Source organism: Podarcis filfolensis (assembly GCF_964270895.1).
Source record: "Podarcis filfolensis genome assembly, chromosome: 6".
Taxonomy (NCBI): Eukaryota; Metazoa; Chordata; class Lepidosauria; order Squamata; family Lacertidae; genus Podarcis; species Podarcis filfolensis.
The window spans coordinates 59809801-59833027 of NC_139609.1; the positions used below are offsets into that span (position 1 = coordinate 59809801).

Below are 23227 nucleotides of genomic sequence, written 5' to 3' on the forward strand. Positions count from 1 at the left end.
TAGTTTGCCCAATTAAAGGGGCGACCCAATATAGAACAGAAATGCCTGCTTCCCCCCAGCAATTTTATCTGCTTCTTAAGCAGCAGACAGACCACATGGCTCAGAGTCTGAGGCCAAGACATCCTTCCCAGAGAGCGGCCCCTTGCCACCTTCTTACCTGCTAATAGCCATGGCAATGATGACCGGTTCCCAGCCAGAGTACAGCACCTCCCGGGTCGCTGGATTCTTCTTGGCAATGATGATCCAAAGGGGCAGCAGGGCAACAAAGAAAGCACACACCAGTGGATTCACATAGGCTTTCTCCTCTGAGTGGGAAAAAGAAACCAGAGGTCAAAGAACCACCACCGCAGGGTGAAAGACAGCAGTTAGTGGCAAGACAACCATCATATTGCAGTTTCACTCACTGAAGAAGGCAGCCTGTTTTGCCACGCTTAGGATTTAAATTCTGCACAAGGCCAAAGGGAAACTTTGATATCTGCTGACGTAACACACCATTCCAATGAATGTGGTATTCTAAGGTCACAACAACTCATATTTATTTTAGAAGTTCAAATGCACTATTCCCTGCACTATACATGGGCAGGATGCTACAGTCCCTGTTGGGTTACCTCTCAGTCCACATGGCTGACTGAGATCATTGCAGGACCAGTATCAGTTTAGGTGCAGAGAGTGCCTTTGGGCCACAAGTTTCCCATGAGTTCAGTATGTCCTAACCTTCACTGTAGAGGGCATAACGGTCTTGCTAAGGAGAACTGTAGCACAGCAACCTAAACCTTCTGACCTAAAAAATGCATTTGCAGTGATACTTTATTAGATCTTCACATGGATGCAGTTAGAGCAGCCTTTCCCACTTACGACTCCCAGCTGGCATGGACAATGGGGATGGTGGAGCTAGAGTTAGGCACTGGAGCCTGCCAGTGGGAGATTCAGCAGTAATGCACTCTCTCCCCTTGAAACTGCCTTGAAATAGGCAGTTTAGATATTTCTGGAGTAGTATATTATCATCTGTCCTCCAGGTCAAAAATACTTGGATACTTTTCAAGTAGTACCATCTCCCATATGCACAGACATCTGTGGCAGCTGTTACTATTTTTCTTAATATACAAGCAAAGCAGAGGAATGTAGTTGAATCCCCACCAAAACAGCCATTCAAAAACAGGACAGAAGAACTTTTTTTTTCAATAATCTCCGCAGTAATGAACTACAGATGTTTGAGCAGATGTAAAGACGGCTCATTGTAAAGCATGATTTGGGAACAGGGAATCAGCAACCTTCCCTTCCCTCTCCATTCCATTCCATTGTCAGAACTACTCGTGGTTTAAAGTTACAAGTGCACCACTGTGAAACAATGGCTTCCCTGGAAAGGCAAAAAAGTCAAAACCATGGTTACGAGGGAACCTGGTTGGCATTAATCATGGTTAGCGTGAGTGCACATGTAACAGGAGAAGTGGGATGGGAATGAGGACAGAGGAGAGGTAGCACACATCTGAGATCAGCTTCCGATTTGAAAGCCGGGCGCCAGCATCAGGTGTGCACCAGACACCAGTATAAATGTGAATTCACCTTATAAATGAGACTGCTGGAATAGGCTGGGGAATTTTATAGGGAAAGAACAGAATGATTCATACAGAACACAGTCGTGCAATTGCCATCAGCTTACCTAGTTCGATGTAGAGACCCCAGCTGATTCCAGAGAGCAGGGCAAGTGTGATGAGGTCACCGAGACTGGCAGCTATAGGCGTAGCCACATTATCAGGGTTGATGCCCATCTTTCTGGAGCCAATGATTACGCCAATCATGATCATGCCTAGACACCAGAGAAAGGAAATGTTTCAGTCTTGCTGCAAAGGTACTGCAGGCAGAGCACCTCTTCTTCCCTCCTTATATAGCATTTGCTCCTTACCCAGCACAAGGGAGGCTATGAAGGCTGTGGCCACACTACTGGCACAGAGGAGAATGGCATGGCCAATGCTGAAGTGCCCATCTGGGATCCAGCCAAATATCACTGCAGCAATTGAAGCCAGAAAGCCAACCACTGTTGCTTGAACCTAGAAGATGAAGTCAGGCATTAGTCAGAGAAAAAGAACTTGAAGCTCCTATTCCCATTTGTGCAGAAACATTCAGGAAGATACTGCAATTTAACAGCAGTCATAGAGGTTACTGCGTGTCCTGACCAACACTGCATTCTCACTGCTGCTGGAGCCAGACAAGCCAGCCCCTTTGCTCTGAAGACACAGGCTTCCTATTCGTTGGGTCAAACACAAAGGATACACATCTTCTTCCAGGCTATGGTGGGGCATGGAGAGACATTCTTTTTGCACACAGACTCTAAATATTCCAAACAAATTTGATAGCAGGGGTGTCTGGCACTATGCTGCTCATTCTTTAGAGCTGGTGATCACATGATGGATGCATTCAGAAATTGTGCAGAAACTGACAGTTGGGACTTTAGTCTCCTTACAAGGTGCCCTTCATGTTTAAAGACATCATACTCTTGCCCAAAATTCACCTGAATCAGAGCCATGTTCCCTGTTATCATCTTCCAAAGCTCTTTGGGAGTGTCCATTTGCCCAATATTAGCCTGCAAGATAAAACAGAGATTAAACGTTATATTTCAACATAAAGAAAATGGACCAATGCATTCTGAACTGGTTTTCAAAGGATGCTTACAGCTAAACCACAGATTTTAATGTGTAGGGAGCTGGTATTATAAGTCTAGGCTTTGGCAACATTTTGGCATGTGGATCAGTTGAAGCAGTTACAGTGGATGCTCGGGTTGCGAACGTGATCCATGCGGGATGCACGTTCGCAATCCATGTCTGCGCATGCACGGGTTGCAATTTGGCGCTTCTGCACATGCACAAAGCGCAATTTAGCACTTCTGTGCATGTGCGACCGCCAAAACCTGGAAGTAACCTGTTCTGGTACTTCTGGGTTTCAGCAGTCGGCAATCCGAAAAAACACAACCTGAAGCGGCTGTAACCCGAAGTATGACTGTATTATTATTACATTCATTCATATACCTTGCATATATAACTATATATAAGTTTAGTTGCCCTGGTCCCACAGCCAAATATAAGCTGTGTTACTCAGGTTCAGCAAAAAGGTCCAACTCAAGGTTAGAAGAACTGGAAGTGAACTTCCACAGCATATCAATGTTTTATGGAGTTATGCATGGCAGTGCAATAGGCAAACTGTACCAGGGAAAACTCCAATTCTTTGCTCAGAAAAAACCCAGTTGCCTTTTATTCCAACTGAAGATAAGGAAGGGAAGATAATGTGAAGTGGTACAAGCAAAGAACCACTTGCTGTTTAAGACGCAGAACCCCCACTCCACCCCCATGGCTCTGTCCAAGAATGATTTCCATTACTGTTATCATGAGGACTAGAAACATGCTTTTCACCAAGTCACAAGAGACTTAAAAAGAGCCAAGTTAACACAGCAGAGCCGTGGATCTGAAATCATCGGTAGCCTTAGATACATAATGCCTTAAAAGAGCTTGCTAACAGTTACTGTAAAAATATATTGTGCAACTTTTCATTATTTTGGGGGGTCCCAGGACCCAGACCCCTTCGCCTTATGCTTAATTTCATTTATTGGAATCTTGAAAACTGAAAGGGTCCCTGTGGGCTCAAGTAATGGAATTAAATGCTCATGTCAATTGGACTCAGAGAAGAAACTGCTGGCAGATACCCAAGAAGTAACTTCAGAGAATAAATAAAGCTTATCCAGAATACAAACACTCTACCTACTCCACAGCCTGCTTAAACAGTGAAAGGCCTTACTCCGTTGGAAGGGGTCACTCGTAAAATAAATTGTGTCAAATCTGTACCTCAGACACCACCATGGTTTTGAGTCTTGGAAGACCTGCTCCCTGCCTTGCAGGCCTGACTGACTGCAGCTACAAAAGCTGAGGGTTCTGATGAGGCTAGAGACCATCTTGGCTGCTTTCCCAGTCTGGGCTAGGTTTTAGATCAATTATCCTTTGAGACAATTTCTGAGCAGCCCAGGAGATACTGCTGCGTAACTCCTTATTGCACCATCAGAAGCCATAAACCACTGAGAGCAATCTGTAATGCGGCACTAGGGTGACCATATGTCACCGGCTCAGCTGTGACAAGCCAGCTCCACCAGGCCTCCTCTCTCTCTGCTGTCACCTGGGGGCAGCCATTTTCTCAGGCTGCCTCAGTAGGAGAGACAGGCATCAGGGTTCATTACATCCGCTTTGCCAAAGACTTAGCTCCATCAGGCACCTCCTGCCTCTGAACTGTGCTAGCTAGTCAATATAGGAACAACTGTCTAGAAATAGGTGCATGAGCTTAGAGTTTTATTTTCCTCTTCCCTCCTTCTCCCTTTTTCCTTGTGTGTTGTTTACTTATTTATTTGAATGTAAGCCTGCAGGTAGGGAGTGTCTTGTTTTGATTCCATGTAAGCTGCGCTGGAAGCCTTTTGGCTGAAGAGTGGGGTCCCACTGCTCTAAATAAATAAATATTTGTGGTGAGAAAAGTGTTAACACACGAACTAGGAAATTATGAATGTGGCCAGCAGCACTAACTACTTCTGGCAGCTGGTCAAAGGCTCATCACTGTCATGAAAATCATTCCTTGCCATTTCCACAACCTTACATTCGGTCCATAAATCGTGTGGTCTTATTTTCCCTTCAAGCCGCTTTTCACCAGCACACGCAGAAAGAAAAACTGCCGTCAGCAATGGAATGTCCAGCAAACAAAAGAGGCTTAAAGCAGCCCTAAATTAGACGCATTCCACCAAGAAGAGTGGGATCCAAGTCATGCAGTGCTAAAATTGCTGCTACTTTTGTTGTGAATTTGGCCCAGAGACTCCTTGTTCTCGTGCAATTAGGTTAGGGTATCAGCATAACCTGGCTGTAGGCAAACACAAATTTTTAATCCCCTGTGCAGGAGAGAAAGAGAAAAAATATTAAAGGGCAAAAAAACAAAACCCTATTTTGGGAGTCTTAATGCGCAGCTAATGAGAAGCTGTACTAAGCTTCCTTCCCACACAGCAAGCCTAATGACCAAGCCCCCGGAAGACCTCCTTCAAGAAGCCTCTCCTGATTTCTTCCCACTGCAGGTGGGCCCCCCGTGGATCCTTTTCCTTGAGAAAGGAGTCCATGTGACTTCAACACATATGAACTCAACTGCAGCCTTCAAGAAAGAAAAGTTTATCTTTAACAAACAGCCCAACAAGTACTGAAGCGGAGCTGTTTTCTACCTCTAGCACTGTCCTGCAGCCTTGTTTTAGAAAGGCTTGCATCTCATCCCCCTCAATGCAATCCTGCTAAGGGGATGGTTTGCAAAGTGGCATCCAGGGATCTCTGTGCAAGCACCAGCTCCTCTTCACATAGATGTTCTCGGGCTGCTACACATGCCAGGTTTTCAGCGTGGGGAAAAGCCATATCCAGATGTTGACTGGAACACACAACAATGTCACTGGCTTTCCCACTATCTATCAATATACACGGGCTTCCCGCTTGCTGATTTCATCTCTCTCTCTAATTTTTATTAAATTTTCTGTTTTACAATTTAGAATACTCATCTTACATCCTTAAGACATCAATGACTTCCCTTCTTCTCTTTCCATGATTTATTTTACATATCATAAATCCAATCTTCTTTAAACACATGTTCTTCTTGTTCTCTTATTCTATATGTTAAGTTTGCAAATTGTGCATATTCTGTCAGCTTAAGCATTCTTTTTTGGTTGGGACCTCGTTTGTTTTCCATTTTTGGGCTAACAAAACACGGGCTGCAGTAGTAGCACACATAAATAATCATTTTTGGATACCTAGGAATTTCAGTCTGAATTATCCCCAACAGAAAGGACTCTGGTTTTTTTTTGGGGGGGGAAGTACCGTACTTTTAAACATTCCCCCCCCCAATTTATTATGGATCATTTCCCAATACTCTTTTACCCGTTTACAAGTCCACCACATATGAAAGAAAGTTCCCCCACCTCTTTGCATGGAGGAGCCGCTTGTTGGTTTCCCATGGGCATCCCATTGGCCACTGTGATAATAGGATGGAGGGCTAGAGGGGCCATTGACCTGTCACAGTAGGCTCCTCTTATGGTTCTTTTGTAGAGTTCAAATAAGAAGCCTATTGGAAATCAAGCCTTATGAGAGAGTTAGGCATGTTTAGACTGGAGAAGAGGAGACGGAGAGGGGCTGCAGACATAAAAACGATGGAGCAAGCTTGTTTTCTGCTGATCCAGAGGGTCGGACCCAAACGATTGGATTCAAATTACAAGGTAGGAAATTCCAACCAAACTTAAGGAAGAACTCTCTGACAGTAAGAACTGCTCGACAGTGGAACAGACCAACCTCAAAGGTGGAGGGCTCGCCTTCACTGGAGGTTTTTAAACAGAGGTTGGCTGGCCACCTGTCAGGATTCTTTAGCTGTGATTCCTGCATTGAAGAGGATTGGAAAAGATTGCCCTTGCGGTCCCTTCCAATGTTATAATTCTATTTCCAAAACTCAATGAAGGTAAGCTGGAATGCTTCCTTAAAGGAGTAAGGTCGAACTAGGACAAACAGCAGTTATGAATGTGAAGGAGACGCATTAACTCCACTCACAGCAAGCTTTGCCTACTTAGTGAACTGGCATTCACAATCAAACTGCAGACTAAGCCACAGAATGCATTATGTCAATATTATGCTGTTAAATATACTATGTCATCTACTGATAGCATTCAAAGTGTATGCAGGAGAAGGGCCCCAATACTATGCTTTGCCCCAGGAACGTTGAGGAGGAGGAGTTTGGATTTGATATCCCGCTTTATCACTACCCTAAGGAGTCTCAAAGCGGCTAACATTCGCCTTTCCCTTCCTCCCCCACAACAAACACTCTGTGAGGTGAGTGGGGCTGAGAGACTTCAAAGAAGTGTGACTAGCCCAAGGTCACCCAGCAGCTGCATGTGGAGGAGCGGAGATGCGAACCCGGTTCCCCAGATTACGAGTCTACTGCTCTTAACCACTACACCACACTGGCTGGCACACTGGCACACTGGTTGAGGTTCTGCAGCCACCTGACCGGCGGCAAATGCTATTAAGCAATTCTGCTCCCTACATCCAAGGACTTGCCAGAGTGACAAGAGGAGGGTGGGAAACAGTAAAAAGCTTTCTACCCAGCAAGAGGGAGTCTCATTTCCCTGCCAGGACTCTTTTGCTGCCAGTGCCACTAAGCTCTGCTGGAATGTAGCAGAAGCTTAAGTGGTATGACTGCGGCTCAAGTCCTAGGAAGCACAGCTCAGAGCAAGAACTATTTAGAGAAAGAAAATAGTGCCCAAGTCAAGGTCATGACAGAGAGTGTTGGCGAGTTTATGGGAGATATGTCAAACTCAAGCCCAAACCTGCATTTGTGGAGGATTCAGGGTAACCAGTTCAGATACTTTTTCAGGGTGGGTGGAGAGACCGAGGAAGGCGGTGGCGGCAGGATTGAGGCTGTAGAATAATCACTTTCCAGCAGCTGTTTAATTACTGCATTATTCTGGGAGATGTACTTTCTGTCAAGTTCCTTTGTTCCCTCACACCCTCAGATTTTGAAAATGGTCCCCAGGTGAGTGATTGGAATACCTTCAGCCTCATGAGACGATAGGTTATGCAGCCTTACTTCACATCTGGGCCATGGCATTAAGGAGATATTCCAAGGCACCCATAGAAATAGATACACTGAAAATCAACAGCTCCTGGGAAGGAGAGTTACACACGGAAGGCAAAACCTTACTGCATCTCTACTCTTGCCCCAGCTACATGGCAGTTCTCTCCATCACTGGAAGACAGATAGGCGTCAAACTACATGTTGCTATAATTGCACTGTTCTAAGTGATACACCAGTGCCATTGTTTTAAATTAAAAACAAGCACAGGGCCCCCCAAGGCAGATCAGGATCAGTGTGAATAGGGAGAGGGGAGTTTCTTTCTTCCATCTCTCACCTTGACCCCACCCCCCAAAAAACCCACTACAGTAGTTAGTAGGAGCATCAGTAGCACAGCGGGGTGACCTGTGCAGCAAATTGGAATAGTCAAATAATAATACTTCCATTGCTTTGCTATTACCATTATGTCGGGGGGCGAGCAGTAATAGGCCAGTGTTAAGCCTCCTCTCTCCACAAATTGTGGTCCCAGTGTGGATCAAGCCCCCTGCATTTGGTTGCAATTCTTTAAACACACTGATGTCACTTCAAGTGACACCATTAAAGCAGCATGCAACTATGCCCAAGGTTTCAGGGATTTCAATGTCCACAGGACAATCTGACCAAGCCTTTAAAGCAGCTTATACAAGAATGAATGGAGCAGGGGCCAGGTAACTCGGGGAAGCAACAGCAGACACGGGTCTCTGCATTGTTCCTTACAGCTGTGCAGAAAAGGCTGAAAAGGAGTTTGTTCCACCATCCAGCTGATCAAGAGGTAGGTGCTTGGTGCAAGTTGAAATCAGTCCATCCAAGACTGATTAGGAAAAGCCAAGAAACAGAGGAGGATGCTTGCACAAGGTGCCTGGCATAACTCATGGTGCAGCAGACTCATGCCTCTTCCATATTGGCAGGGCAGGATACCGTTATGGTAAGCACTCTCCCTTCATGGTCTTGCTGCCTACTTCAGCATTGGCAAGGGAATGAAGCAAATGGCAGCCTGTCCAATGCTGAGCTTGCACCATGAAAGTGTCCAAGCACCAGAGTGCAACAAGCATTGTTTCAAGGAGTCTCCATGCAGCAACGCAGCTAGGATGAAAAAGGCTTTTGTCCTGCTCACATTCTTTGGGGTGTGGGGTGAAGAACACCTCCCACTGACAAATGGACAGCATGCCTATGCCAAGATATGGGATCCATTCCAACTCTGGACAAAGTATGCCTTTGCCTCTTTTTGCCCTTTCTGTACAGTGGGAACAATCAGCTTGCCTCCTTTCATGAAGAACCGGGTGGAGAAGGGCCAAGTAGACGTCGGGCATCACTCAAAATCATTGAACGGGGACAGAATGTCAGTATGCAACTTAACTGTTTTAGCTGGCGAAAATATACAGAAAGACTGTAGGCTAAGCAAATGATGCATCAATGTTTAGATGTTCCAATAGCCAGCAGAAATGGTGGCAGAAATGGGCCAGATGGTTAAGTTAGGCCCACAAAGCATTGCCCTAACCTCTCACAACTCTCTTGTACTTCTCTCTACATTACATGGGGGTGTGCTACCACTTGGATCTCCAAGAGCATGGAGACATGGAGATTCAAGCAAATACTGCAGAACCCACATCATTCACAGGCTTCTTTTCCAAGAGCCAAACTGGACTAGCAGGGCAAGTGTTTGGTTCCAAGCCTGTATTTGCTAACAGGGGGAACTGTTGGCAGAGGGGGATGGTGGGGGAGAGAATAAGCAGGTGCGCAGGGAAAGAGTGTTTCACTCCTGCCAGTTCTCCAGTACAAATCCCTCTCAACAAATGCTCTCCTGCTGCAAGGACCCCACCATGAGTTGCACGGATACAGGAACTCATTGTTTCCCCTCTTGGTATCTCCCTAACCTATATTTCAAGCACACTTGTTCAACAAAGGAATTTTCAAGGGTATCTGAATATAAGAAAACAGATTTAATCCACCAACCAAGACACACACCCAGCAATGCAGCATCTCGCCCCAGAGTCTATTCCCAAAGGTTAGGTTTTTGGCAACATTTCTGTGCAAATCAGACCAGCTTTTGTGTTCCTTTGCATCATGAAGGCCAGGAGCAGGATGTTTACATCGAGGATCATCCTTATTGTACTAATGAAGCAGATATAGTGAAATATTAAGCCAAGGACAGGCTGCTTTTTGTACTGAAATAATTGCTTCTGTACTTCCTCCTCCTCCTCCTCCTCCTTTGGCGATCACTCGTAGCTGAGTAAGATTGTCTTCCATAAACACGGTTTATGTACTTCCATGAGGGGGAGGGCCCAGCAAGTCAAAGAAATATCAAACACGGAGTCAACAACTATTTGGGCCTCATTGCCTGAGATGTGATATCTACTGCCAATGGATTTTGATATCAATCAGAAAAATAAGTAGGATTTCAGTGACTCCAAGATCAAGAGTGCTTCAATATGACCATTTATTGTGGACTTGGTGTTCATGCATGCGATCTTTCCCCCACAATATTCACACAACATCTCCCTTATCAAAATGCTATCCCATATTCCCAATTTAATCCCAATTTACCATTTCTGCATTGTTGTTTTGATGGAAACTGTAAAAATAAATTAAACGGGATAACAAAGGATCACATTCTGATGAGGATGGCATTGTATGGATGTTGTGCAAAACTTGTAACATGAGCAGCACCCTGAATCCACGACAAACTGTGACATTTAAGCACTCCAGTTCAGGCACAGTAAGAGGATTAAAAAATTTTTTTTAACTTAAAACTTACTTATCTTTTTCCCCTTACAAATACAGTTCCAGAGTGGGGTTACAACTAAAACAGTTTCAAATACATAAAAACAAGGCAAATAATTTACAACCAGAACTAAAGACAAACATCAACACTGGCACTCACCAAAAGCACTGCACCAAAAGCCTAGGTAAATATCTAGGTCTTCAGTTGGTGTCAGAAGCTTAAAAGGAATAGGCACCAGCCGTATCTCAGAAAAGAGAGAGGGCCACTATTTCTTAACACTTAGGCTGTACAATTTGAGATACCAATGAACTTGTTTATTTCTTTGAACCTCTGCACTTCTACTGGAGTGCAGGGATACTCTCTAGGGTTACTTCCTCTAAAGCACATGTTTTCCAAGTGTCTCAGAACATTCTAGAAATATGAATTGAGAGTCAGGAGCTAGGAGTTGTTTAGGTTGCACTCATGCAAGAAATCAATGAGCTGCGCTGCGCTCAGCAAACAACCAAGTGAGCACAACAGTGGTCTAAATCTAGGAGGATCATAGCGGCCTGATTAGGGAAAAGCCTTCCAGCTTTCCCTCTATAAAGGATGAGACTGGCTGTTCCCTGGTTGCTTTCCAACAACCCTCATGAATCCATCATGCTTGGGGCAGCTTGTTGTTGGCAGAGGAAGAAGAGAAAAATGAGCAGAGGCATGGATCGAAGTCATTCTTCCATTCAGACAAGGGCAGTGATTTCCAACAACTCACTCCTCTACTTGTGGTCCCCCAGATCATAGCCCACACCACTCCCAAGGTCCTCAAAACAGATTTTCAGGAGGCAGAGAAGAATGGGGGAGATGCACTTTCATTCATTCCTTGGTGTCTCCACACCTAGAGACAGCGCATGCCTGGAATAGAGGTTGGCTACATTTAGACTTTGTTGTTTTTCTATAGGCACATGAAAGCAGCCTTTGCGCTCACTACTTGAATCAAGGGGCACCTGGTTATGCTACAGGGCAAAGGGAAAAGCAATGCTGTGGCTTGGGCAGCAGTGTTTTTAGAGATTGTGATGCTGAACTAATCAAAGTGCCAACCGTGGCTAACTTCACACACATCTCCCAACGCAGTCTAACCTTTATGAGCTGGCCATCTCTACATTCAGAAACATCCAGCTCTATGTCCAAAATATCTCCATCTGAAGAGATTAAGCATGTTCCTAGTCCTCATTGTTTGCCTGAAAGGTATACACTGGCTAGAGTTCATTTCAAGGACTCAAGGGGGGGAAGTCCCTTTAAGTCAACACCTCTTCAAGGTATACGTAGGGCAGCCAGGGGGCGGGGGCAGATATAAAGCTACCTGCCTGACAGGCATAAGACCAAAATACTCACAGCTGTAGAGAGCCGAGATGCTAGTGTCATCTCCAAGTTTCCCTTCAGTCCCAGGAGTGCTGGAACCAGGATGAATACTTCGGTCACATACTTGAAGACATCCCAGTGCTGCAAAAATCAAGGAAATCAGTTCAGAATCTAGGGGAAAAGGTGATTGTTTAAAAAGGAGCAGTTATTTATGAGACGCGTTATTAGGAACCTTATGATTCTCCAACAGCGTATCAGGATGTCTTCAGAGTTCAAGCAGCAGCAGACTAGCTACTAACCTCGCTGTTACCGTTGTCTTCCTGCCATAAGGGTTGTTTCAGCTCAGGAGGGGAGGAAAATGTAATATTATTTAAATGCACAGGGCAACAGCTAGGCAATAAAGGCAGAAACTAAGCTTGTGTACACATGACTGGCTTAAAACACAAGGTCGTCCCCATGTTTTTCAAAGCACCTTTGTAGGTTGTTGCACAGTTGCATGTGTTTCTGAGTTTCCCTTTGTGTGTCCACACCAGTGGCCGGAGAGGGGGCGCTGGTGTAGTCATATGTCATACATTTTAAAATTAGAATTGAAGCAAATTGGGGGGAGGGGGACACACCCAAATGCAGCATTTCTCAAGGAACTACAAGATAGATGTAGCTTGTGGCAATCATCATATGTACACAGCTTCACAAGCCAGTGGTTGACGTGCAATGAATGCAGAGTAAACAGGAGTTGTGTACACAGACTGAGCACACTGTAGCCTCTCCTTTGCCATGCACAGGAATTTTGTGACTGATAGAAGACAGATGGCAAGCCTTGCTAAATGCAACAAAGGCCGAGGACAGCAGGATGCTGTTTTGCTTAGGGGTGAACAATCACCTATTTGCCTCCAAAATCTGGATCACAGAATCTGAGGTCATTCAGGACTTGGGATGTGCCTGGTACAGCTGGGGATCAGACTCTTGGTTCAGATTCCCAGACGAGTGTCTGTCACAAGGCCATCTCCTTCAAGGCCCTGGATTACCACTTCCCTTCCCAATTAAAACACGCAAAACAGAAACAGAGGCGGAGGTAAAGAGGAGGCAACAAAAACAAGTCTGCTCTCTTCCCATCCTCAAAGCTTTAAATATCACATCCCTTCCAGTATAAACCTGAACACTCTGCATAAAGGGCAAGCATGGGTTTCTTAGGCAGTGCTAATTACATAGCGCAGACTCTATATGCAGCATCTGGGATGCTTGGGGAGGGAAAACAGACCACAGGAAAGAAATAAAGGCTTTGGGGGAAATCTTAAAATGACCTTTTACTTTCCTCCAGCAAGGTTCTTCTTAAGGTTGTAGTGAATATAGAGCCCTAGTATTACAGTTTGGCCATATTGTGCCAAAGGTATATTTATTTAATCACTTTTTATATTGCTTAACTACAAACGCCTCTAAGCTCCGAACAAGAAATGCAATACAGAAAATCAGTTAAAACTATAAAATCAGACTCCACTTAAAATGCCTGCTGGTCTTCAGTAGATGCTGAAAATTCAACAGGGAAGGGGCCTATCTGTTCCTAACTGGAAGGGAGTTCCATAGAATTGGACCCCCACCACTAAATACACAGATCCTGGTAGATATAGATGTTAATTAGCATTACGGACAATGGTATCCTAAGCTGCTGATTATGAAGAAGCCAAGTTGCTCTCTACCTGCTCTACTCTTGATACAGATCATCCATCAGGGCAACCAAGGCTGATTCAGTCCATAACCACACCTGAATCCGGATTGAAACAGATCCAGGAATTTATATCATCCAGGAACTCCTGCAACTGCTTACACACCACCTTCTCCATTACCTTACCCAAGATTGGGACATTTGCAAATGGGCAGTGGTTGTTATAGCTCATACGGTCTAGGGCAGGCACCTTCAGGAGTGGGCGCACCCCTATTGCCTGCCTATTGCACCTTGTACAAACCTTTGGTTTTATTTAGCTCAGCCTTGTCTTTTCTGACTGGCAGCAACTGTCCAAATCAAGGGGTCAGGCAGTGCCTTTTGAACTGGTGATGCTAAGGACTCGAACCACTGAGCTACAGTCTCTCCCTATAAACATGGCACAGCCTGCCCAAAATACCCCTGAAAAGGTAGAGACATCTAACATTGCAATTGGTTTGTCTCACAAAAACTGCACAGTAATGGTTATATGGTACACATAAATCCTAGCCTGAAAGGACAACTGAAGATACAGTAAGACGTGGGAACTGCCTTGACTGTGCTCTCAGAATGTAACAGATTAAGCATAAATCCTACATGAATACGGGGAGGAAAAACTGCGGTACTTACAGAAAGTAGTGGTTAACCGCAGAAGTAAACCCTATTGAATTCAATGGGGCTTACTCCCAAATAAGTGTAGCTAGGATTGCAGCCTAAAGTAAGGGCCTCTAAAAATATTCCTTTAACCACAATAGTGCTTCAGGGTGCTTTTCGCCTTTAAGGTCGTGGGCGGGAGCCAAGCAGCTCCATTTTCCTCAATGATTATTTTTAGGAGTGACTGGCAGGCAGCTGTGCAAGACGGCTATAGCGAGCGCCTGCTCCTTCACTGGATGGTCCCCAAACTGTGTACATGAAACCAGTCACTAATTATCAATATTTACTTTGTGGAGTGAGGGTGGATTTGAGGCTGAGGAAAACTTAAGGTTAAGGACAACCCCCAGGATTGTCCAAATTAAGAACATGAGAAGAACTGTGCCGGATCAGGCCAATGGCCCATCTAGCTCAGCATCCTGTTCCCATATATATCTGTGGGAAATCACACACAGGAACCGAGCACAAGAGTCCTCTTTCCTCCTGTGGATCCTAATGGCTGGTATTCAGAAGCATTACTGGGGCCCCTGACTGTGGAAGCAGAGCCTGAGTATTGCCATCATGGCTAGTAGCCATTGATAGCCCTCTCTGAGCCCTCTGAATTTGTCTAGTAGACTTTCTAAGTCCTCCAAGATGGTCTCCTGTGAGTCTCCTGTGCTGTGTGAAAAGTACCGTATATTTTACTCTATAAGACTCACTTTTTCCCTCCTAAAAAGTAAGGGGAAATATGTGTGTGCGTCTTGTGGAGCAAATGCAGGCTGCGCAGCTATCCCAGAAGCTAGAACAGCAAGAGGGATTGCTGCTTTCACTGCACAGCAATCCCTCTTGCTGTTCTGGCTTCTGAGATTCAGAATATTTTTCTTCTTCTTGTTTTCCTCCTCCAAAAACTTGTGGTTTGTGGTTTGGTGCATCTTATAGAGCGGAAAATATGGTACTTTCTTTTACCTGTTTGGAATCTTCCAACATTAGATGTCCACAAGTGTTAGGAAAGAGGAGGAAAAGGCAGTATTTGGCAGCCTTTAAAAGAAAGCGCCTCTCCTTTGCAAAACCTCCCATACCCGTTTCTTAACAGCTTCTTCGCTCACAGGGTCAAAGTAGGTGAAGCATTAAATTAATTTGATGTACAGGTTTTCAAAACCCGCATCAGCTGCTGTGATGGGCTGCTAATGATTGAGATCACAGGAGGCACAGACAGAGAATGCAATGCTTTCTTTCCTTTCTACAGTCTTCAGGAAACTCTTTCCTATGCAGGGGCTATTCGCACTGGGAGGAGAACTCAACCGTGGTGCCAATAGGGTTTCATATACACATTTGACACGGTAGATAGAGAATCAGTCTAATATAAAAGACACTGCAAATGAGCAATCTCTTAACCATTCTGCTAAATGTGAAAATTATCCATAAAGGAACACACAACTGTGGATCCTGCCCGCTATTATATGGACATTAAGATATTACTCAGGTTATTTGGGAGAAAGATCTTTATAAGAATTAATGCCGTTCTAAGAATTTATTGTTAAACAACCAGCAAGGTATGGTAAGATAGCATATACCAATACTACTATTCCATGTGTTTAAGTACAAATGCATTTCAAAAGCTGGGCAAGATGCCTGCGGTGCAGGGGGTTGGACTAGATGACCCTCGGGACCCCTTCAGACTGCACAATCCTATGAATTTAGGTTATGTTTGAGTTTTCTACCCATAACCCCCCCAAGGTAACTGCTTTGATGCACCAAAGGTAGTTTCACTGTATGTTCACTGCATCACGTTAAGTGGCATTAACAATACAAGTCGAACCAAATTCCTTACTCATAAACCCCTTAAAGGTCTTGCTTTACTTTTCTGGAGATTGGAATAAAGTAAGTGAACTCATATCAAATTGTGTTAGGGTCCTGCATTGGAGGGGGTTGGACTAGATGACCCTCTGGCCCCTTTCCAACTCTATAGTTCTGTGATTCCATGACAGACACTGGCAGACACTGATTAGAAAACAATGAGCTAAGAGTTCAGAGATAAAAATAAGAATGCAGAGAGTTTCTTTCCAGGCAGAAAAAGTTAGCTGTATGAAACTTAATATGAGAGTGAATGTAACTCATTTTCACTCTCTCGATTTTTCCACAGCTCGTAGGCTACAGTTCAACCACGAAGCAAAGCTTAAGAACAAGCAATTTAGGCAGGAAGCATTTTCAAAACATGTCAAACTAAGTAAAATGATGAATTAGGCATCGGAGCAGAGACTTTTGGGATCACAATATCAAGTTATTTTTCTCTAATATTCCGGACAGGTTCCTTGGTGCCTGCACTTCAAGCTGGAGCAGGCAAAGGATCCGCTAGGAGTTGTAACTGGATCCAGCGGGAATACAATCCAAGTAGGGATGTTCCCTAAGGGAGAAGAAGCTCTTTCCAAGGAAGGGAAACAAGAGCCTTCACTTACGCCAACTCCCTTTTAATACACACAAGGCCAAACCTACTGGCGTATTTAGAACCATGATCAGGATATTACCGGCTCCTGCAGAGGGTAAATATTGCTGCAAGTAGAGAGTGTCTCTCAGTAAGAGATATCAAAGCGCTAAAAAGGGCGCCTCTAACATTAAGCCTCTTATGTAAGGGGAAGAGATCTCCTAAAATTTCCAATGTGAAGACATCTCAGCCAGCAGGCATATGATAGATAACACAATTAATGCCCCCCCCAAAAAAACCCAAAAATTAGATGCAAGATGTTTCCCTTGTATTGCAATGGGAGTCCAAGGCATCCTGTATAAATCCCCGCATAGCCAAAAGAAAAAAAAAGAGTTTGCTTTGCTGGTACTTTCATGTTGCTAGCCAGATGAAAAAGTTTGCAATTATCTCACATCCATTACTGTGAAAGCATCTCCCCTGCTAGCCTAGAATCTCTTACCCATCCAAGCATATCCTGCGCCAGATGGGTTTCTGCGCAGCACTTAAAAGCTGCAGGCTTCAAAAGATCCACTTTCTGAACAACTCTGCCTTTAGCTTTTTCCGTTAGAACTCTGGAACTCTAAGCTTCACAAGGATGCAATGTGTTCCTAGAACACATTTCACAGACCCGAGAAAATAAATATAATTAGAGATTGCTAAATTTAGAGATTACCCTTTTAGTTCCTATGCACAGTACAGATACTGACCCAAGGTTTGGCTTGGAAAGTCATTTGAACCCAGAACTGTGGTTAAGGTCTCTTCTCCTTCACCGCAATTTGTAGCCAGCGTTTGTTAGAGACTCGGTGTGGGGACTCTAACAGAGCAGTAGGTGTGGTTCTAATATAATGACCGGACCTACAAAATCCCTCAGTAGGAGCACCAGGGGAGGCTTACGAGGTTGCAGCTGCCTGCCCTGAAACTATCTGCTTGGGAAGTTAAAGCAAACTGAAATCCAAAGGGCTGTAGTGTCACATCAGTCATATTAGCTGTGAAAGGGAATGGGTCTACTGCTGCTCTCCAATACATACTTGTCAAATACCGTATTTTTCGCTCTATAACACGCTCCCAACCATAACACGCACATAGTTTTTAGAGGAGGAAAACAAGAAAAAAAATATTCTAAACGAAACAGTGGATGTATGATTTTTGTGGTTCATGCTGTGGCCACAGACGTGTGATCTGACGGTGAGTTTGGGGTAGCCCAATGCAAAAATCCTGAGGATCCATGTGGATCCGTGCTTTGTAACCATGTTTTAAGTGGGGAGGGAAGGAAAAGCACTCAAGGGACAAGAAACACGCGTGGGGTGGGTGGAGAAGGATGCTGTTAATAATGCAGAAGAGGGGTATAAGAGGAGAAGGCTCTTATAAGAGGAGTGGGGAGGAGAGAGAGACAGAGAGCCTGCTTGAAAAATCTTTGCTGCTATTTAGCAAGTGGGGAGGAGAGAGAGACAGAGAGCCTGCTTGAAAAATCTTTGCTGCTATTTAGCAAGTGGGGAGGAGAGAGAGGCAAAGAGCCTGCTTGCTTTAAAGGAGCCAACCGGACGGGAGCCTCTCCTCTCCCGCTTTGCTCCTTTAAAGCAAGCAGGCTCTCTGTCTCTCTCTCCTCCCCACTCAGCGGCTCTTCTCCCGCTTTGCTGTTTCAAAGCGAGCCACGGAGGAGGGAAGGAAGGGGAACCATGGATCCTCTGCTCACGACTGCAGCAGATCCCCCCGCCATCCGTAAGCATTCGCTCCATAACACGCACAGACATTTCCCCTTACTTTCTAGGAGGAAAAAAGTGAGTGTTATGGTGCGAAAAAATACGGTACCTTCTCACTGCCCTGCTATCACCCAGAGTATAGTCACAGGTTGGCTCTCAGCACTTTCCATTCACAGAAGTTCAAGTTCCACCCCCTAAGATGCAACAGCACCTGGCAACTTCAGTATCTAAAGATCAAATGAAGTTCTACGCTGTCTTCCAGATTGTCTTCTGGCATACTAATGCCACCTTTTGAAGTCCAAGAATGGAAGGTTTCACTCCTGTCCTTAAGCACTCATATTTGGATGAAGGGGGGGTAGAAAGGAAAAGCGAGTGGCATTTATTCTGCTTCAGGCAACACATTATTACAGCCGAGTTCCCACGAGTGATCATTACTGTATAAGCAGTGCAGGAAGAAAATTACAGTCATCGGATGGCAGTTCAACTTTGTAGCCCTTGCCAATTAGATAAGTAGAATCTTGATGTACACAGCTGGGATCAGGCCACAGAGAAAGGAGATCTGCAAAGCAGGTCAGAGTCTGGTGAGTTTTGACAGGGGGGGAGGATATGCTTGGAAACACCATGTGGGCCCACCAAGCTCACCATTCTGAGCTCCTTGAAAGAAGGTTGGGATGCAAATAAAAGAAGCAGTTTTGTATGACTGGTCATGGGCTACTGTCAAACACAGGCTCAATATGGGAGTGCACTATGAAAGCTTCTCAGAAGAACATCCCTGTTAGGCAAGAACAGCTTCCAAATAACACCCCAACACTGTAATTCTATGCACAAACATGTGAGGAGTTCAGTAGGAGTCAGTAACCATTCATAGGATCAGGCTGTATGAGTGCTGAGAGTGGATAATTAATATAAACAAGCATCCTTGGTGGAAACTCACACATTCTGGAATGCCATTCCTTTTCCAGAGGCTTTAGCCAGAGTGTTTTCTGGAAACAATGCAAGACCTTTATATTTGGGCAAGGGATAAGAAAGCTATTTAAGCTTTAATTTTGAAGTGTAATCTTCCTGAGCTTTTTTGGGGGGTGGGTGGGTGGGAATCAGGTGTTTGTTTGCTTGTAAAATGCCTGACCACAGAATGGATGATAAGGTTGGGAAGAAGGATGTAACAAAACACAGATTAGACGCTGATCTCACATTTATCAAGGCACCATGAAGGGCAGAAGCAAAAAAAGAAAAAGGGAAAAAAAACCCTACATGAGTTTGACGCCTCCAATAGAAATCCTCGCTGTCCAGGAGAAACCATGTTAAATGCAAGCAATGAGCCGCCTGACTCGGATTATTAGAGGGCACATTTGCAGTTTAAGAGGACAGGGTCAGGTTCAAAAGCACAGCAGCTGCGCCTGAAGCCTTTGCATGCTTAGTCTTTCATTAGCATCACACATCTGATAAACAAATGACAGTGTTTATTTATTCCAAACGTGGAAGGGTGGACGCCTCCAAGCGCCAACATGCTGCCAAATGGTAGAATAAGCAGATGACAGCACCCTCAACACCTTCCGTCATCGCACACAGCTCCAGACGTTTTATCAGACTATGGAGTTGAACAATATAAATTGAAAGCTTTTACAGATGACCTAGTTTTGACGTTAGAGGAGCCAGAATCTAGTACGAAAAGAGTATTAGAATTGTTTCAAGAATTTGGTCATGTGGCAGGATTTAAGTTGAACAAGTCAAAAACCAAAGTGCTTGAGAAAAATTTTACACCAATTGAGAAAGAGAGGTTTCAGAAGGAGACAGGTTTAACATTAGGTAAGAAAGTAAAATATTTGGGGGTTAATATGACTGCTAAGAACTTAAATTTATTTAAAGATAACTGTGAGAAATGTTGGATAGAAGTGAAAAAAGATTTGGAAATATGGTCAAACTTGAAGCTTTCCCTGTTGGGTCGAATTGCAGCTATAAAGATGAATGTATTGCCAAAAATGTTATTTCTGTTTCAATCATTGCAAATTTTGGGCAAGATGGATTGTTTCAAGAAGTGGCAGAGAGACATTTCCAGATTTGTCTGGCAGGGCAAGAAGCCTAGAATAAAATTTAAAATATTAACTGACGCAAAGGAAAGAGGTGGATTTGCCCTGCCAGACCTTAAACTTTATTATGAATCAGCAGCATTCTGCTGGTTGAAAGACTGGCTGCTTCTTGAGAACACAGACATTTTGGACCTAGAAGGTTTTAACAACGTTTTTGGATGGCATGCATATTTGTGGTACGACAAGGTTAAAGCACATAAAGCATTTAAAAACCACATTGTCAGGAAAGCATTGTTTAATGTCTGGATAAGATACAAAGATTTACTGGAAAATAAAACCCCAAGGTGGTTGTCACCAATGGAAGCGAAGGCTCAGAAAAAGCTCAATATGGAGGCCAAATGGCCAAAATATTGGGAAATATTGGAGCAAGGAGGAGACAAATTGGAATTGCAGAGTTTTGAGAAATTAAAAGATAAAGTGAGAGACTGGCTTCATTATTATCAAATAAGAGAGGCCTATAATTTGGATAAAAAAATTGGCTTCCAGGTGGAAAAATCAAAATTGGAAACAGAACTGTTAGATCCCAAAACTAAGATACTTTCAAGAATGTATAACTTGCTGTTAAAATGGAATACGCAGGATGAAACGGTTAAATCTGCTATGATCAAATGGGCACAGGATATTGGTCACAACCTTATGTTTGCTGACTGGGAACAGTTGTGGACCACCGGTATGAAATTTACGGCATGTAATGCCTTAAGAGAGAATATTATGAAAATGATTTACAGGTGGTACATGACACCAGTCAAGCTTGCAAAAATATATCATTTGCCCGATAATAAATGTTGGAAATGTAAAGAAAATGAAGGTACATTCTTTCACCTTTGGTGGACGTGCCCAAAGATTAAGGCTTTCTGGGAGATGATATATAATGAAATGAAAAAGGTATTTAAATATACCTTCCTGAAGAAACCAGAGGCCTTTCTCCTGGGCATAGTCGGCCAATTGGTGCCAAAGAAGGATAGAACTTTTTTTATGTATGCAACAACAGCAGCAAGAATACTTATTGCAAAGTATTGGAAGACACAAGAGTTACCCACCCTGGAAGAGTGGCAGGTGAAGGTGATGGATTATATGGAATTGGCGGAAATGACTGGCAGAATCCGAGACCTGGGAGAAGAGTTGGTGGAAGAAGACTGGAAGAAATTTAAAGACTACCTTCAGAAACACTGTAAAATTAATGAATGTTAAAATGATGTTGGACTGAAAATAAGTGGCATTAGCAACAAAGTTAATAAGAATATGCAAAAATGAATTGTTAAATGGATGAAAATATAGAGTTATAATATGTTAAAATATAGAGGTAAGATAAATGAAAGAGGGTAAGGATTTGCTGATTTGATTATTTAAATGGGAATACAAAAAGGGGAGGTGTGAGGAGGCCAAGGAAACAAGCTAATGAGTTTAAAGTTACTAAAAACGGATTTGTTTTTTAATTCTTTTTTATCTATTTGTTTTTTGTATTTTGTATTTTTATTCCTCTTTTTTCTCTTTTATGTATTTTTCTATGTCTTCTTTTTTGTATCTTTTCTTTCTATGTGACTTTTTTCTATTTTGTAAACTTACGTTTTTGTAAAATCTCAATAAATATCTTTTTAAAAAATATATATATCAGACTATGGAATTGGTATCTGACATGTTCTGGATGAGCCTGCATCCCCCTCACAAAGATCAGGTTCACTAGAGGGTTGCTTTCGGATCCAACATTGCTGAAGGATTTATCAAGGGCACCTGGAGATCACAATACCTTTCACCAGTTATGAATAGAATGCCAGCTGAATCTCTTCTGAGACAGATGGATGGGTGACAACTATTGATGCGCTACTATATTTAGGTTAAACTGCTCTAAGGCACTGTATGTGAAGAGTGCCTTTGGAAAATATCAAGAAGTGGTGCAGAATATGATAGACTGTTCACCAAGACAACACCATGACCATATTCCCCAGCATTAAAACATCTTCACTACCTTCTATGTCCAGTTCAAAGTGATCTTTAAATGACTTGAGTATGTAGAATACCCATACGAACCTTCTCCCATACGAACCTAAGAAGCTTTCCAGTGACCCTTTCCCCTCTCCAATCTTTTTTTGAAAAAGGTCATTTTGCACATGCATGATAGGTATCAACTAAACTGGAACTGTAGAATTGGAAGGGACCCCAAGTATCATCTTGTTCAACCCCCTGCAACGGAGGAATCTTTTGTCCAATGTGGGGCTAGAACCCACAACCCTGAGATGAAAAGTCTCATGCTCTACCAACTGAGCTATCCCAGCCGGTATAAAGTTGGTCCTGTTTAGGGATTCAAGCAGCTAACTCAAACCCCATGCCCCAAATTCCACATACATGTCTCAGCACATGGCCTCTGTATAAAAGGCACGTTAAACTGGAATATGGGGGGAAAGTGGGTAAAAGTGAGTATATTTGATAGACAGCTCAAGTGACACTTTACAACTGCCACTTGCTACCTTGGAAAGTTGTTTGGCTATTGTGCCATTTGCTAGCAGATAAGAAAATGTGAAAGCTGGGGTGGGGTGGGGCGGGAATGAAAAAAGCAAAACAAAAGCAAATGGGAAATGGGGACAAAACACCCACCCACATTTTTCAGTCTTGGCCCTCTGCACCTTCACGTTTCACTGTGTACCATTTTACTGTAGAATAGTGACTATTCTTATCCTCCCTTGTTAAGACTGAAGATCAAGCAAGGGGTATAAATACACATCCATTTTAACTCTCACTTTCCCCTCACCTCTTGAGTAGCCCAGTCCTTTGTTCAGTATCAAAGCATGCCTGGAGGCCTTTAAAAAGGGCAAGGGGGAAATTGATCACTTGCAGAAAGACAGTTGCTCACTGGCTCCAAAGAGTCCGAACTGCTATGCTCTACCAGTAACAATCCACCCCTAGGCAATTGTGCGTACAATAGTTTCATGACATAACACCAGGAAC

At 43.7% G+C, this 23227-nt stretch overlaps 1 protein-coding gene across 7 annotated transcripts in view; it reads right to left on the reverse strand.

The window, feature by feature from the left end:
* Positions 1 to 23227, reverse strand: part of SLC41A1 (solute carrier family 41 member 1) — a 41582-nt gene that overhangs the window by 11345 nt on the left and 7010 nt on the right. For all 7 annotated transcript variants that reach the window (XR_014548985.1, XR_014548986.1, XR_014548987.1 and 4 more), the window contains exons 3-7: positions 11744 to 11851; positions 2510 to 2581; positions 1904 to 2048; positions 1661 to 1807; positions 158 to 305 (exon numbers count right to left, since the gene is read on the reverse strand). Coding sequence is in view for 4 of the 7 variants with exons in the window: in XM_083617137.1 (XP_083473263.1) it covers positions 158 to 305; positions 1661 to 1807; positions 1904 to 2048; positions 2510 to 2581; positions 11744 to 11851 (620 nt within the window). In the remaining 3 variants the exon portion in view is untranslated. The remainder of the gene's footprint in view (positions 1 to 157; positions 306 to 1660; positions 1808 to 1903; positions 2049 to 2509; positions 2582 to 11743; positions 11852 to 23227) is intronic.